Below are 15,679 nucleotides of genomic sequence, written 5' to 3' on the forward strand. Positions count from 1 at the left end.
CCAGACTTTTACAGGAGGCTAAGGAATTTTTCTGCAATGAGCGAAAGCCTAACGGGGCAATGCCACATGGAGGTAGAAGACCCACAGGTCGTGAACTTTTTTTCCAGAAGAAGAAATAATGACGGTATTTGACATATTAGGAATAACCACTCCATACCATGTACGAGAAATTTGAATTTTTTCTTAGAATTTTTGGAAACATGTTTTTTAGCCATTCCAAACTACAGTGTCATTATTAATAAGGATGAATAGAAGATAAATTGGTTACCTTACTTTATTTTTTGTATTTTTTTCATAATCTTGCACTGCCTTTCTATGTTACTAGTAGGACTCTTTAAATATACTGCCGCATTATGGCATTAGTGTCAGATCCTCCTCCAAGAATGCATGCACCCGTATTTAAAGAGCCTGAGCAATATAGATTCCAACTACAGAATGATCGTACATATGGAAAATACCAAGTGAATATTGCATATATCTCTTTACAAAAAAGATACAACATATTTCATGCCAACCAACTACATTGTGATTTCACAGTTTCACTAAACAACAACATTATCAATATAATGAATTAAATAAAACCAATGAAACGCTGTTCAAAAAACAAGCACAACAAAATAATATAACGTGGGACTTTTTGATTAAAGTGTTTCAAGTTGTATCTGCACATACTAAACAAGAACTCACTTCCTCATTCAAGAGATGGAGCAAGGCATTCGTCTACCATGTCGACAAGGTTAGGGTTTTCCAATGCTGCAGCGACTCGTTCTTTATCATTCAACTGCTTATTTACTGCACTCACAAAACAAATGATCATTGGTAATGCTCTAGAAAGCTCTCGTATGATCAACAACAAGAAGCTTGTATGTTTTTCTTTTGGGATATACTTGCATTAACTAAAAGCGTGAACACCATATACATGGAAAGAAATGCATAATCAGCTTTATGCCCGTGTGGTATGCTAAGAAGAGCAAATATAATTTATAATTCAGGAACTTTGTTCGAAAAAGGATGATTCCCATTTGTCGAAGCTGACTGCTAAGAATTGGAGCTTACTGGTAATAGTGACTAAAATATTGGATGTAGTATGATAGATACAGAGAGACAATACCTGCAGCTTCCGTAGCATGAGTCCCAGGTTCTACTCTAATATCCACCTGAAAAGACAACAAGGATATATTACTAAAAGGAACAAGCAAACTGATAACTTGCAAATATATTAACATTTCCAACAATTTAAATTGACAGCTAGATATCAACAAGAAACGTCAATGATAAAAAAAATCATAATATTCCAACAAAAGAATGATTTCCAATAGAAGTCGTTGATTCTTGTAGTATAAAAATGCAACTCGAATGTTGACATATTATAGAGAGACTGGTTACAGGTATGAACGTCTTCTCCAGTACTCTGTGATTTTAGAAATTGACAACTTCTATAAAATCATAACAGCATATCATGTAAAACATAATAGTCTATCAACTGTAATATGCTTTTTACAGGGAAAGATTGTAACGCACACAAGTCTGTTTAGTCTAAGTAAAAGGGTGATAAAGCATACCTTATAACGTGAAGGCAAACATCGCATAAGTTTCACACGTAAACATAATCCAATAACAGTCGCCATGCTGCAATGTTCCACAGTAGGCGTGAATGTGACCCTAAATCGAAGAACTTCCTCTTCTTAGTCAACACGAAAACGCCAACTACGAGGAATCAAAATAGAATCATATGAAATGGATTTAGCTCTCACCTTACATGGCTTCGCTTGTCATCTACCTCAATGGCATTTTCTGTTATAACTTTCAGCTCTTCCAGAGAATAGGGATGCTCTGGATCTTTTATATCTCTAAGGTAGTGTAAGAATGTTAAGGAATGATTACCTATTCATATCTATAAATTTAATCCGAACAAACTAAACTTCATACTTGCTCATGTTACTCGTTGAAGGACACTGACATTTGTGAAGTAAAAGGGGAAGTATGATATAATGCAAAAGTTCATCAAGCAGTAAAGTGAAGATTGCAATCACGTGTTAGCAATTAGTTACACTGACCCATACTTTAATTGAATAGGAAGTATACAGAGATAAATCTATCTCAGACTAAAGAGTAACACCTCAGATCAGAACCGGAAGCAACATGAGCCAGGAAATTTTCATGACATGTGATCCTATATATTCTACTATTTTCTAAGAATTGCAAACCAATGCGCACTTCGAATTGCCATGGACAAAAGCACAAAAGATGTAAAACAAATGTTGAAAGAGGAAATAATGCATGCCCTCATCACCCTCTCCTCTCTCACCCTCCCCCCCAAAACTTTTATGTGGAGGGTGTGAGTTGAGGCTTTCCTTTCCGAACATTATAGAATCTCATGCCAGAGAGAGCTGACAATCCAACAAATTCGTATAAGACATGAAGGGGAAGTTCAACAGAATCTGAAATCTAGGGAGAATTCCTAGGATTGGGAGATGGATGAATCTCAAAACCTGGTTGATCTTTGTTTGAACAGAGTACCATATGCTACATCAGACCATTGGAGCATGAGGATTAGGGACGATTTTTTCACAGTTAAAATCATATTAACAGAGTTTGCACAAGAAAAGAGAAAGCTTGCACACACAATTCATGAACCTTTAAGTCATATTAACAGAGTTTGCACCAGAAAAGAGAAAGCTGGCAAACATATTTCGCGCACCAAGGCGCAAAAGGTTTTCTCCATTAATTGTTTGCGTAGAATGACATGTCCCTTTAATAGATATAAGAAAAAGTTAAGAAGAAAAGGAGCAAAAGGTTCTTTCTCCACTTCATCTTTCACATTGAGCTGTAGAGTACAAAAATAAATATCAGAAACAAGTAAGACGAAATTAACTCTACTTGCAAATTCAAAGACCTTCTCTAGGTATTCTATGTATCGCTACTCATAGATTTAGTATGCTAGTACTGCTCCATTTGAAATCTGAATGATTGTATTTGAGAGAATAAAACTCAAAGATTCTGAAGTGGATGGGTTTTAGCCTCATAGATAGTCCCTAATCATAGAAAGATTAATTTCAAGTCAAACATAACAGGTAGAATGCATTCATTTAGAAGGATATCAAAAATTTCTAGCTGGTCGATAGTTTCAGCTGAATGTTCAGCCGTACTTGGAGCAATCCTAGCTTGACGCTCCTTCTTCTCATACACAATGGGATTAGCATTTATCAATTCAGAAACCATTTTCAAGTCTGACCTTGGTAAGATTCACCTGTCATTTACAATGTCTAACAAGATCATAAAAAACCTACTAACTTCCTTTGGAATAAAAATAAATAAACTTCAAATTTGTCTTCTTCTTTTTTTTGTTGGTTTCCCACTTGGTTCTGGTACCTGCATTGGAGCCTGACTAATTCGTATTCGCACATTGCAAGCCCTTTTTAGGAGGCAGCGCTACCAGGGCTCAATTCAAGACCCAACCATCCCACCACAACCCATATTGGTAAAAAATTGTCTTTCTTAGCATTCGTTAGCTCAAACAACTGTTTTTTTCTAAAACCTCTCCTTGCATCAAAAGAAAAGATAGAAATCTCCGCAGGAAAACATCATCAAACAGAAGATAATTTGTTCCTTTAAAGAGAAAACATTTACTACCCTCATCAAGCTGAAGTAAACAAGGTATTACAAGCATCCAGCTGCCAAAATAAAAATAGAAACAATATAGGCTTCAAGCTATATACAAAGGAAAATAAATCACTTCATGACTGACCCGATAAAAACTTATCTCGTGTTCCGCCACAGATTTTGGATCAAGTTTTGAAAACTTATTTCAAATATCTATTTGGCCATGAAATTTGATCCGACTTTCATATATTTTCGAGTTCCCAAAAACTGGTCATCCCCTCGTAAAAATTCAATCTTTTTCCAAGAAAAATACATTTCCAAGCTTCAAAAACTCAAATTTTCAAGTTTCAACTTCAGAATCAGACAGCCAAAGTGGAAAATTCAACAAAATAACAGTTATCCAGAATCCTCAAGACTTTTCAGTGAACAAACTCATATACTATATACATAGACTGGAATAGACATTTACTCATCCAAACCATGTGAAAAAACACATCAAAATCACAAAATTTTCTCAAGTCGTCGGATTTTTTCCTCAGAAAGAATCATAATAAGCCTAACAAATCCAAAATTTAAAAAAAAAAAAATCACAACTTCAATACGAAAACAACAAAAAGGTAAATATTTTTTAATTGATTATACTTACAAGTTCGATTTCCAATCTGAAGAATCGGATGTTGGCGGGGAAGAAAAACTCCTAAATCGTGGGACCTTTTAACGCCTAAAAATTATCCTTTTGGGGGATTTAGTTGTATAATTTTTATTTTTCAAACGACCTAACTCGAAATCGACCATCTAATTAAAATTTTATTTTTAATGGACAAAAGTTTATTTTTATTTTTTAAAATATTTTCTTATTTATCGTATACAATTTAAATAAATAGTAGTAGTAGTTTTTACAAAATTCTTATAAATTCGCATCTATTGGTTTTATTTTTCTAAATTAATAATTTATATTAAGACCTAAATAAAATCATGTGTGTTAAAAAAAGTAATTTTAGATATGAGATGTTTTAATTTTAAATTTCGAGTAATAATATTTTAATTATGATCATATGCATATATTTTTTGTCATTTTGTAGAATTATATTAAATTTGTTATTAAACTCTTATTGTGAATGAACTCTGTAGATAAAAAGTAATTAAATTTTAATCATAAGTATTTAAACTATCAACTATATGAAATTTAAACTTGCAAACTTTTACTTCAAATACATGTTTTTTAAAAAATTATTGCACATGCACCTAAAGAGATTAATTTTATGATTTTTTTTTGTTAATTACACATTTATCTAAGAGAAAATAACTTCATCAATAGTGCAATACAGACCATATAAAGATCAACGATATGTCTTGAAGACTTAAGTGACAAAAAATTAAAGAAAAAGAATAAATAAAACGTTAATAATAATGGATAACTTGAAATCTAATGTACCTGGATTGACGACTATACTATTTCCATTGGATATTAAAATAAGATTATTTAGGTCTTTTACATACAAATTCACTAGTAATAAACATATAAAACCCAAGGTATACTACACAAGATCACTTGCACAATAAAAAAATAACTCTCTTAACTATATTCACAATATAGACTTCCTTTTTCGGAGACTGCAATAGAACACTGACTGACTACTTACAAAGCCATACACCCTATTTTTTTCAAAATTTCGATCAAAACAAAGAATTTGGAGAGAATAAAATCCAGCACACATGAAAAATTTCCCCAGTTTATCTGTTGCTGTTGTCGTCCATTGAACACTCAGACGCGGTATCATCCAACGTTGAGGTTGAAATTGTGTCCACTGAGCTACTATCACTATCTGAAATTGAAATTTGGTCCTCCATTGGTTGTTTCAAGTGCCAATACATTATGCTTGCTGTGAGTGTAAGCATCATCTTTTGATTTACCTAATTAAACACATACACATACACACCATTATACTATGATTTGCAGTGTTACTACAGTTATCAGTAGAGGACACAATACTAGCATCGAACGGGTTAATTCACAAATGGTGTCTAATTTGTTTCCTTCGAATGACTTTCTGTTATTACTTGCAAGAGAATTATCTAGTAACTTTCGTGATATTTAGGCATAGTTGAGTGACCATCTGTGAAATTAAGCCGCATGTGATTTTACTTGTTTTAGTATTAGAGGCAGCAAATTCAATTGCTTGAAAGCAAAAGGCATCACAGACAGGTTATTTAGTGTCCTGGAAGATAGAATGCATCAAACATCCATGCATGTTGAGCAAATGACTGATTACCTCAATCAGATCTTCGGGTAATAAAAATATTGAACATCCAAGTTTCCTTGCAATACTGATAATGTAGGTTGCGTTCATCTTCTTTTGCTCCTCTGCATCAACCAAAATAAAATTTTGAATTACTAAGAAGTCTAATGTACTGACAATCATGACTGAATGGAGAAACAATGCCTCGTGTTGATACCAACAAGCAACTAATATAAAATCAGAACAACTGAAAGAGCCTATTTGAAGTCTGAAATAAGATTACCAGTTTCTCCTTTTGTAACAAGGCTCCAGTTAACAGCTCGAGGGTGTACAGCACTAAGCAGCTCAAGGAAAAAGATGCCATCTGACAAACTCTTATCCTGTAAATTAAACAGACTCAGTTCTCTGTCTCATGATAACGAGAGGCAAAACAGGTGTATGCTAGCCAAGTTGTGGGGTATTGTTCAACTAGTAATGCATCATCTAACAACTATATCAGAATATCTGATCATTAATCATCCAATTTTACCAAAAACAGGTGCCCAATTGAAAATCAGACTGTATAAAACTTTCTTTGCAAGCCATATCAGATAATTTTCTACCGGAATTCTTTGTTGATTGTCACGTTTAGTCATAGTTAAGGCTTACATATCATATGTATACATGTATATAGTTTGCCTAAGTAAAGCTTGAACTTGTTGTGCATACTGACATTATTTACACGCCTTTTAACTACCGATAACAAAACATTTCAAAGCAAGGTTCAAAACATTGAAATTAGAAGCTATATGCACCCACCTACACACACACACACACACAAAGCTAATAATGATCATATGTCTGCTAACAAAGCCCTGCTTTTTATCAAAATAATCAATTGAAGGCCTACTCAACTCTTTATTATTCTAAATCTGAAAATGACTGATCTTTAGAAATTATACCTTAAAACTAGCCATGCGACTCTTGCTTCCTGAATTTCTTACTTTGCTGTTGGACCACTCTAAGATATCTGCATCAGTGATTTCCTTCCCATTTGAATGAAATCTCAAATTCTTCAAGAGCTGAAGCATGTTACATCGCATTAACTGCCACAAGTAAGCTGAAATAGGGAACAAAGAACGTTGGCCCAAAACAGTTTGAGTTAAACAAGCCCTCCGCCCTCCCCCAAAACCAAAAAAGAGCATGTTGATATAACAGATAAAATTAATTTTTTTGAGAAAGAGAAATGAATAAATTTAAGGAGACAAAAGAAGAAGAAAAAAGGATGACAACACTTACCCAATATTAATTTTTTATTTCCCTGTACAATGTCATTTCCAGCAATATTTACGAGAGAAAACTTCAGTTGCTTCCCAATCTTCACAACTTGATTGCAGTTTTCTACTTTTCTGAACGGCATCTTAATTGGAGGCTTAGTAGCAATTTTCCAATTAACAATTCCAGGAGACACCTTGTCAAGTGTCTCTAAAAGCAACCATCTGGAAAGACAAACATTCATTAGATTGAAATAAATACACCTGTGTGCACACCACTCATAGACGTGGTATTTTGTATGAATACTTCACCCTTCCATGACACCAAATCGATCTGTAAATGTCATTGCATGAGCAAAATTAGATCACAACAGAGTTCAAATTCTTTAGTCTGACCTAGTCAGGAAAATTTCGTAGTAACATCATATAAGCCGACTACCATGGGGAAGTTTGCAGCACTAGATAATCTAGGTAGCACTTACCCATTTCTGAGATCTTCAAAAACATTGTCTATGTAAGATGAATTTCCAAGACTATTGATCCAAAAGCGGAAAGCTCTCTCCTCCCTGGACATTTGAGCTTCATCTGGTGAAATCTCCAGAAAGGATATTTCCTTTGTTTGAGTTGACAGCCCATTCCTATGGATAAGAGGCTTATGGTCATTTCGAGATTGAAACAAGTAACCAAATAACTAAATTTTACTGTTAAATATCAATCCCTATGTAATGTGTGGCACTAATTCTACCACACCTGCTATGAAGTTGTAACCTCTCAAACTTGACTATCTGAATTGGCTAATCATACAATTGGTCATTCTATTACAAAAGTGTGGCTAAAAAGAACAAAATTACTTATTCAAGTCACTCTGCTTGCAAATAGTATGCTAAGAAAGAAACATGGTAAGCACCAAGACGCACTGTTTTAGAAGAACAAGAGATAATATACATATTGACATGGTCCATAAGTTGCAGATATTCTGTCTATTCTGCTAATCAAAAAGCAATTAAAATTACCAAAACCGTGTCCTACAACAGCTGAAATTCTTAGAACACAAAAGTTAAACATCGACTTCTTCTCATAAATGTGTCATACACAAGAAAACTTAAAACAGAAACAGTCAGTAAGTTCACACGTCGAACTCAAAGAAACACTAGCTTCTTACCTATGCTGAAAGATATGTGCCACAAAGGCAAGATTAAGATTTGGAGAGCCTTCCACAATATCTTTTGCTGTTAAGTATCTTTTGCAACCCATTCTATCCGCATGATCCAAAACCAACTTCGCTCTTTCTAAATGTTCTTTCACACTGAGTGTAGTGGGATTAATGTACTCCGGGGCAAGAACATTTAAGAGGTGAGCATAAGCTTCTGCATCCTACAAGAACATTATACACTTAGAAGGGGTTAGTAAAATACATGAATGGGAAGAAGAGGAAAGCTCTTCTCCTTTATTTCCAGGTTAGAAGGACAAGAAAGTCTTCCACCACTCATTCTACAAAAATTAGTAGCCCATTTAAGAACTCTCAGATGTCTTTAATTATATTAACTATCTGATCCTTTTTTATTTTTTCAATGGATAACTTTCTTAGAATTTCTGGGAATCGGAGGGAAAAAAAAAACACCAGTCACCCTCTCTCTGAGAGGAAAAGATTATCTTTAGAAGACCAAGGAAAAAATGTTGCAGATATTAGAAATTTGCATAGTCACAACCTAATTGATTCAAAGTCCAACTCATTCGTATCTACCTTTATGTCAGATGAGAAGTTTGTCACAATTTTCTCGTATTTAGCTTTTTTCAATTGAAAATTCATCCATCTGAGCAAGATTTTTTCTGGAGGTAGACTCATCAGCTCCTCTGCGTCCTGACATCACAGATTTGAAATAATCAAGTATATAATACATGTTTTGCGCCACAAGTTGTCAAATAATGAATCATTGATGAGTGTGTGTGCGTTTACCTTGTTATCATCAACTAACTCCAATAGCTGAGGTGTTTTCTTTAAGTTGAGATCTGCCAATAGTTGAATCTGAAATAGCATGAAAGAAAATTAATGTCCTTTAAAAAAGCTTAGGTATTGATTTCAAGTTCTGTAAGCTAAAATGTATGCTGGTGATTTTTTATATCTTGATGCTGATTCCTTCATCTTGTAGCGCAAATTCCATACTAAAGTTGCCTCATTATTTAAAAGTTTAAAAATCCATTAAAATGATTCAGTATGGATACATTTAGATTACCTTAATGATTTGAGATATCACTCCAAGAACTAGATGCCTCTGGAAACCGATAAGAAAGATAAAGTATTAGACCAGTATGTAAAACTACAGAAACTGAAGTTAGACAACACATGTCAGCCATAAGACCTCACAAGCAAAGAAATTCACGCTGATTAAAGCAATCTTATGAATATATCTCGAGGAATACTAAAAGCATGAAACACATCTTTGAATAACAATTAGACCATGATATTGCAGAAAAGAAGCATAGGAAGTTTGACTAAAATCGATATAATCCAGCCACTGGACCAGAGAACAAGACAATGTCCAGGCAGCAGGGATAAAGACACATGGTTGAGTGATATCACTGAACATGTAAGATATGATTTGATGTCGCCCCTCAAACATAAGTTTCAGGGTTAAGTTCATATTCAAATGAAAAGAAAAAGGCAATTCAGCTGATATTACAGAAATGCTTCTCAAAGCCAAGGGAAGAAGATAGAGCTATTTAGACTGAGACATGGTTTTATGAGTAAGACATGCTGAAACCATGTTTACAAACCCACAACTGATGAGATCCCTTTGGTAACTCAACAAGGAACACAGTCAACTAAGTCGTGTCGGAATTGTTTCCTAAATTTATAGGACAAATCCATTGGAAAACAGATTGCTGATGTGAAAGGGGTACATACCCTTCCTTCAATAAAGTCCTGAGTGCCAATATTCACTAGAGTACAACCAATTGCCTTAGCAGAGTTGAGGCACAAGGTATGATTTTCATTCCTCTCCCATGGATTCAGCATTCTCTTCATGTTTATTGCTCGTTCATCAATTGTTCCAGGTACAGCCACATTGATAAGCTTGCTGCAGCAAAAGGAAAATACTATTAACAATCTAGTCAAAGAAGTTTTACATACTTGAGGCATATTAACAGACAAAGTGAGAGATTTGATGCTCACCAAATAAGAACTCCATCCTTGGAAACCTCAAAGAGATCATTAGTTAAAGGATCAATAGGAAGATATTTCTTCAAAAACTCATCATCCGCAAGATAGCTGTTAATGTGTGCAACATATGATGCCTTTTCAGATTCACTAATTGTGTGGAGCAATGTAGAAGTTGCTGACTTGACAAAAGCTGATGAACTCTTTGCAGTATTTCCCATCCTTGCAGCAGCATGTGCTTGGATTTTCAAATAAACCTGTCATGAGTTCAACAAGTCTTGTGATCTTAGACAAAGCAAACCGACAAATTCTTGACGATAACGTTCTAACTAAGTTTATAGATAGAATAGAACTGCTGAAACCAAATGCCCGTAGGATTCAACAGATGCATTGGAGTCACAATTGCAATGAATGAAGGAACATACTTGTGGGAGATTAAAAGGTCCTCTTTAAGCTAGTTATTCATTACTTTTTTCTTCTTCCTCTTCCTAGTTGTTAAAACAAATATCAAAACTCTAAATTTACAAGGAGTAACATCGGAATTGATTCATTTATTTTCAAAGTATGGACACACAAAATAATCATTTGAAACTATTGAAAGCTTAAAGTCCTCTCTATGTGCCGAGAAAAGTAAAAAATAAGAAGCTTCAATAAAATAACTTAACTGACAAAATCTCTAGCCAAAAAAGAGACTGGTCTAAAGTATGGAGTTTCAATTCCTTTTTGTTTTTCCATTGTCCTGTATTTTGCTTATTTGGAAGTGAAAGAAGTTCTCTCTGGAGGTACAATGGAAGGTTCTAACAAGGTAATTCCAAATAACAAAAAAGTTCAAATCAAATTCACACTTGAATTCACCTTTATAGCGAATCCAGACCATTTCTATAGCTTCTAACATGAAGAAAGGATCTAGATATCTTCTTCAAATTTGAAAATGCAGATTATCGAACAAACAACATTTACTTTTAAATGAGATCGTGTGTTACCTGAAGAAATAGTTCGAAATCAACATCTTCTTCCAAGCTTTTGTAGGAATCTCTTAGAAACGACTCTCTTTCTTGTTCTGTAAGATTCTCACCGACGTGCTTTATCCTGGCCATTTTAGATGGTAAGTCTGCGAGCATCAGATCTCCATTTTCTCTTTTCATCGCATTAAACTGCAAACAGCAAAAATACTTAGAATTCAGAACTGATTTTGATAAGCCGATTAACACATTAAATCAATCAGCTACATATCTATCCAAATTTAGTTAAAATCTCCGTACAAATCCCCAAAAAATTCGTTCCAACTCCATTCGAACCTAGTCTACAGAAATTCATCAAAATTCTAGCGTTGTAACTCCTTCTCTCAACCTACCGCAACTTGAATCCTTTATCCGAACCTTAGCTAAAAAGCAGAGTCATGTATCAAATCGTAGAGATTGAAAATCGAAAAACTTACGTGAGATTTCAATCGCCGAAGCTCAACCTGAGTGAACTGACTCTGAAGCCATGTATCAGATACAAAAACACCTACATATCCAGCCATTGTTTGATCTTCTGTTAATCAAAACCTCCAATTGTATAACGAACTGTAGAAGAAAATGATGATTTTCTCTTTGAAGGATTGGGAGATGTTTCTCTCACTAACCAAAGAAAGTGAGAGAAGCATGTGATTTGAGAATGGAAGAGAGGCCTAATAGTACAGTGTAGACTGGGGACAGAAGAAGAGCTGTCAGTATTCAAAAGTTGTTCTCAGCGAAAATTCAAATTATGACGATTTTATCCCTTTTTAACCGCTATCCTTGTATTAACATTGTTTATTAACCAACAACGATTATTGATAAAGTAGTCCTTTATTTTTAGCTAAAGATTTTTAAATTTCAATCTCTTTCGTACGGAATCATATTATTTATAAGGGAAAGTTTTACCCCAATATTGAACTTGAATCTCCTATAGATTTCGGATTCAATGCCTCTAGGGTATGAGCTCGTCGATTTGTTAAAAGGCACTTATTTTTAATGAAATTTTTTTTAAACAAATTTGAATTTAATCGGCTTCAATATAAATATCAAAGACAAGTGGAGAAATAAGAAATGTATTGTTTATTAAGAACGTTTGGACATACAATTTGAAATCAAATATTTTAGATATGTGATTTGGGACCATAATTTCAAATTTCAAATAAATAAGACTCATACTCGTGAAAAAATTCTATGTACCATGTGAAAGGATTATGGTAAAAAATTGAGTAGTTACTACTAAATCGTTATAAAATTATAGTATGTATTTGAAAGTTTATAACCGCAAATATTTATTTACAAAAAGAATATGGAGATATACTTGTGCATTAGGATATTCTGCAATCTTGTTTATAAATCATGATTTACTCATTAGGACAATTGCTTTCTCTAGAAGGAAGGCCTTGGTTTGGCTTGTTTAATTGATTCGTACGTAATCCGAGAGCTTCATACGTGGGATAACCCAAACATAGGTAATCCGTCCAGAATTTTAAGGGTTGAACTCAAGGTAATTTGAATTAGGTTCAATCTCAACTCATTCAAACATAACTCATTTGAAGAGAATCCTCAATTGAGCCTAATTCAATCTCTAATTTCAATCCGTTTAAAAACTTTTTACTAAGATATGTTTTTTTTTTAGGTATGAATTATTATATATTTAACATTTTTAGGGTTTATCTATTTATTTGTTACTTTTTAAAAAAAAAATTCTTGAGCTAAATTCAAATTCTTATTATAAAAGTTAAATATCAATATGTTAAATTATTGAGATTAATCGGGTCAAAATCCAACCCATTTTTAGCCCATTTGATCCAACCCTTTTGAGCCCAAAATAAACTTGAGCGGGTCAAGACTCAACCCGACTTCTATTTCAATTCATTTTAATATTTTCAATTTCAATCCATCCCGTCTATTTGACACCCCTAGATAGATCGTATAAGAAAATTTCACAACTTCGAGTCTTTGAGAAATTCAAATTACTCCATGGACAAGGGGGGGCTGTGCTTACAATTATTTCCTTTTCACGTTGCTTCACTTTGATAGTTAGATCATATATGCCTAACTTGCTGTGAAAATAAAGGGTTGTAATGAACTATTATTAGACCAGACATGGACCTACTTACCTACTTGATATTTTCTTCATGGTTACAACCCATTGTAATGTATCAATAATTTCCAACGCATGTATAAATACGATTAATATTTTGGATCGACAATTACTATTAGTCGAATGAAAACCAACTCGATTTTTGGATAGTGCCCTGCTGAATGCTGATTATAGGCTATAGCCACTGATTTTCGAAACTATATGTGATTTATGATAAATGAAATTACTACTCACTATTAAAAATAATATAGAAATCGAGACATTATTTAAAGAAACAAGGGAAACTCATTCCATTGTTTTTTAAAAAAAAAAAAATAACGAGGTGAACGTCCATTAATTTTTAAAAAATTTTATGTCAACTTTTAATTTGTTAAAATCAACTGGATAAGTAGGTTGTTCTTTAGTTTTAACCAATCCTAGCTGTCCGGGCCAAATCAATAATGTAGAATTTGTTTGATTTGATTATTTTGATGTTAATTTTCTTAAAATACTGATTCGATTTATTAATTTTGATTCTCGATTTTAACCTAACCTTTAGTAGCATGTGAAGTATAAGCTAGTCTTGTGGTGTTATTAAAGTCCAAGCAAATTCTTGTGTTATTACATGCGGATCGAAGAGCATTTTCTAACTTTATGTTATGGATTAAATTTTCGTAATTTTTGAAAGATATTAGCTCACTTTCCAAATTGTGAGGTCCACATACAAATCACTTGCTTTGATTTTTTTTTTTTAGTAAAAAAGATAAATATAATGGATCTTGTGAAACTTTCACCCTAAGTGAAAATTGAGATCAAGCAACGATCAAATTGAATGGTCAAATTCAAACCATAGTGATTTTCAAATATCTAACTGATATATTGATCGTTATCAGATTGAGACGAGCTTAAATAGAGTAATAAAGGAGACTTGAGGAATTCACACATATAGGTCACTCTAATTTATCTGTTATTGTTAATCATATTTTTATTTTTTCTCTTATATACATAAAAAAAATTGTAATTTCTAAAAGTTTAAGATATTCATTTTTTTCCCAAATAGATTTGGGAAAGGAAAAAATATATATTGTCCTCGTAGAATTAAAAAAATATATATATCTTATAAATTCGAAATATATAAATAAGAACGGTAATTAATATGAGATAGTATAATTTTTTTTCTAATCACTATTGAGAATTAGGCTTACCTATAGGTCATACTTGAAAATTTTTGTTACTTATTTTTCTTCTCTATTTATTTCGCATTTAATCATGTGTTAATTACCAATAATTTTTCTTAACGTCTCATTAATTATCCATGTGTAGAATTAATTAAGGAGGGGGCCTTATATTTGGTCCTTCTACAAAAGTTCTCCAAAAAAAAAGCAAAATTAAAGGGTTAATGTGATAGACAAATCTGATCTTTCAATGACAAAGCAAATCAAAGCCACACATGATGAGTGGAACCATCCTACTTTATAACATGTCCAAATCACTAGTAATAATGATGATAATTTGTACTACTACTCAATATCAATTTGAAAATCACAAATTTTTTTAAGTTTTGGGTTGGCAAATCCCATGTGTGGATTGACCCTACTTGTCCTTCAATTGTGGTCTATATACCAATTCAAAACTCCAATTAAAAAACACTAGGTCATTATCAAAATCTTTATCGCATAATACTGATTAAATTTATGATATATTTTTATCTATTGATATACACAGATATTACTAGAGTATATACATGTTATACTTATATTATCCTAATCGCTAGGATAGTCCAACGACTAAGAATGCAACTCTTCAATCGCCCTTCTCTTATTATTAGTTTTGATCTTACTTCAACGAGCCAAACTAAGACAGAAAAGATCAAACACATAAATAAAACACAAAATTAGAATGTGTGATTATTTTGGTATTAAAAAAAAAATATTGAGTCGAAAACTGACATGTTTGTTCATTGATTAAATTGAAATATTTGTAAATACTTTTGCTAACTTAATCATTGCTCTCCAAATGGAACTTTCTTTATTCTCTTGTGATTGATAGTAATATAATTTTTGTTACACAAGTGTAAAGCATGTGATGCTAATTAAAAGTGTTAGAACATTTGCAAATGTAGCGATGCTTAATTTGGGTAAGTAGATAACACAAAATTAAATTGATTTTTTAAGCTAGTTAGTTGGTCTAGGGCCAGCTTAATTAATTAGACTATCCATGGGTAATGTTATTCCTCATCTTTTTTATGTGTCACATATTAACATTATAATTATATTATCCTTTAAAATGGAAAACAATTAATTGGAATGGGTCATGTTAGTGTAAATGCTTCACAGCTACAT

At 32.9% G+C, this 15,679-nt stretch overlaps 2 protein-coding genes across 4 annotated transcripts; both read right to left on the reverse strand.

Moving 5' to 3' along the window:
* Positions 1-448: 448 nt before the first annotated feature.
* Positions 449-4,390, reverse strand: LOC101258468 (protein AE7-like). 3 transcript variants are annotated; one of them, XM_069299503.1, is made up of 6 exons: positions 4,250-4,390; positions 3,101-3,266; positions 1,755-1,859; positions 1,563-1,662; positions 1,112-1,157; positions 449-792 (listed from the first exon to the last, which is right to left on the reverse strand). In XM_069299503.1, exons 2-6 carry the CDS (start codon positions 3,220-3,222, stop codon positions 692-694), a joined length of 474 nt encoding a protein of 157 aa, XP_069155604.1. In that variant the 5' UTR covers positions 3,223-3,266; positions 4,250-4,390; the 3' UTR covers positions 449-691. The 3 variants fall into 3 exon arrangements, with proteins under 3 accessions (XP_069155604.1, XP_069155603.1, XP_025887560.2); XM_069299502.1 differs by having other exon boundaries at positions 3,101-3,250; positions 4,250-4,388; XM_026031775.2 differs by lacking the exon at positions 4,250-4,390 and adding an exon at positions 3,373-4,249 and having other exon boundaries at positions 1,755-1,860; positions 3,102-3,250.
* A 645-nt stretch (positions 4,391-5,035) lies between these two features.
* Positions 5,036-14,319, reverse strand: LOC101257576 (fimbrin-2). The gene is made up of 15 exons (XM_069299504.1): positions 12,704-14,319; positions 11,692-12,634; positions 11,237-11,407; positions 10,269-10,510; positions 10,002-10,173; positions 9,331-9,369; positions 9,054-9,122; positions 8,841-8,957; positions 8,259-8,470; positions 7,579-7,734; positions 7,122-7,321; positions 6,785-6,942; positions 6,127-6,223; positions 5,877-5,968; positions 5,036-5,517 (listed from the first exon to the last, which is right to left on the reverse strand). The coding sequence occupies exons 2-15, from the start codon at positions 11,776-11,778 to the stop codon at positions 5,338-5,340; spliced, it is 1,992 nt and encodes a 663-aa protein (XP_069155605.1). The 5' UTR covers positions 11,779-12,634; positions 12,704-14,319; the 3' UTR covers positions 5,036-5,337.
* Between the last annotated feature and the right edge of the window lie 1,360 nt (positions 14,320-15,679).

The sequence above is a fragment of the Solanum lycopersicum genome, chromosome 6 (assembly GCF_036512215.1).
Source record: "Solanum lycopersicum chromosome 6, SLM_r2.1".
NCBI lineage: Eukaryota > Viridiplantae > Streptophyta > Magnoliopsida > Solanales > Solanaceae > Solanum > Solanum lycopersicum.

Coding starts and splice junctions, on each gene's coding strand:
- LOC101258468 (XM_069299503.1), bottom strand. CDS start 3,222: ATGGTTTCTGAATTGATAAATGCTAATCCCATTGTGTATGAGAAGAAG. Junction 1,663..1,754: donor GACAAGCGAAGCCATGTAAG/GTGAGAGCTAAA, acceptor TCTTCGATTTAG/GGTCACATTCACGCCTACTG. Junction 1,158..1,562: donor GTTTGCCTTCACGTTATAAG/GTATGCTTTATC, acceptor TTGTCTTTTCAG/GTGGATATTAGAGTAGAACC.
- LOC101257576 (XM_069299504.1), bottom strand. CDS start 11,778: ATGGCTGGATATGTAGGTGTTTTTGTATCTGATACATGGCTTCAGAGT. Junction 9,123..9,330: donor TGATATCTCAAATCATTAAG/GTAATCTAAATG, acceptor ATGCTATTTCAG/ATTCAACTATTGGCAGATCT. Junction 7,735..8,258: donor GCACATATCTTTCAGCATAG/GTAAGAAGCTAG, acceptor TCTTATCCATAG/GAATGGGCTGTCAACTCAAA.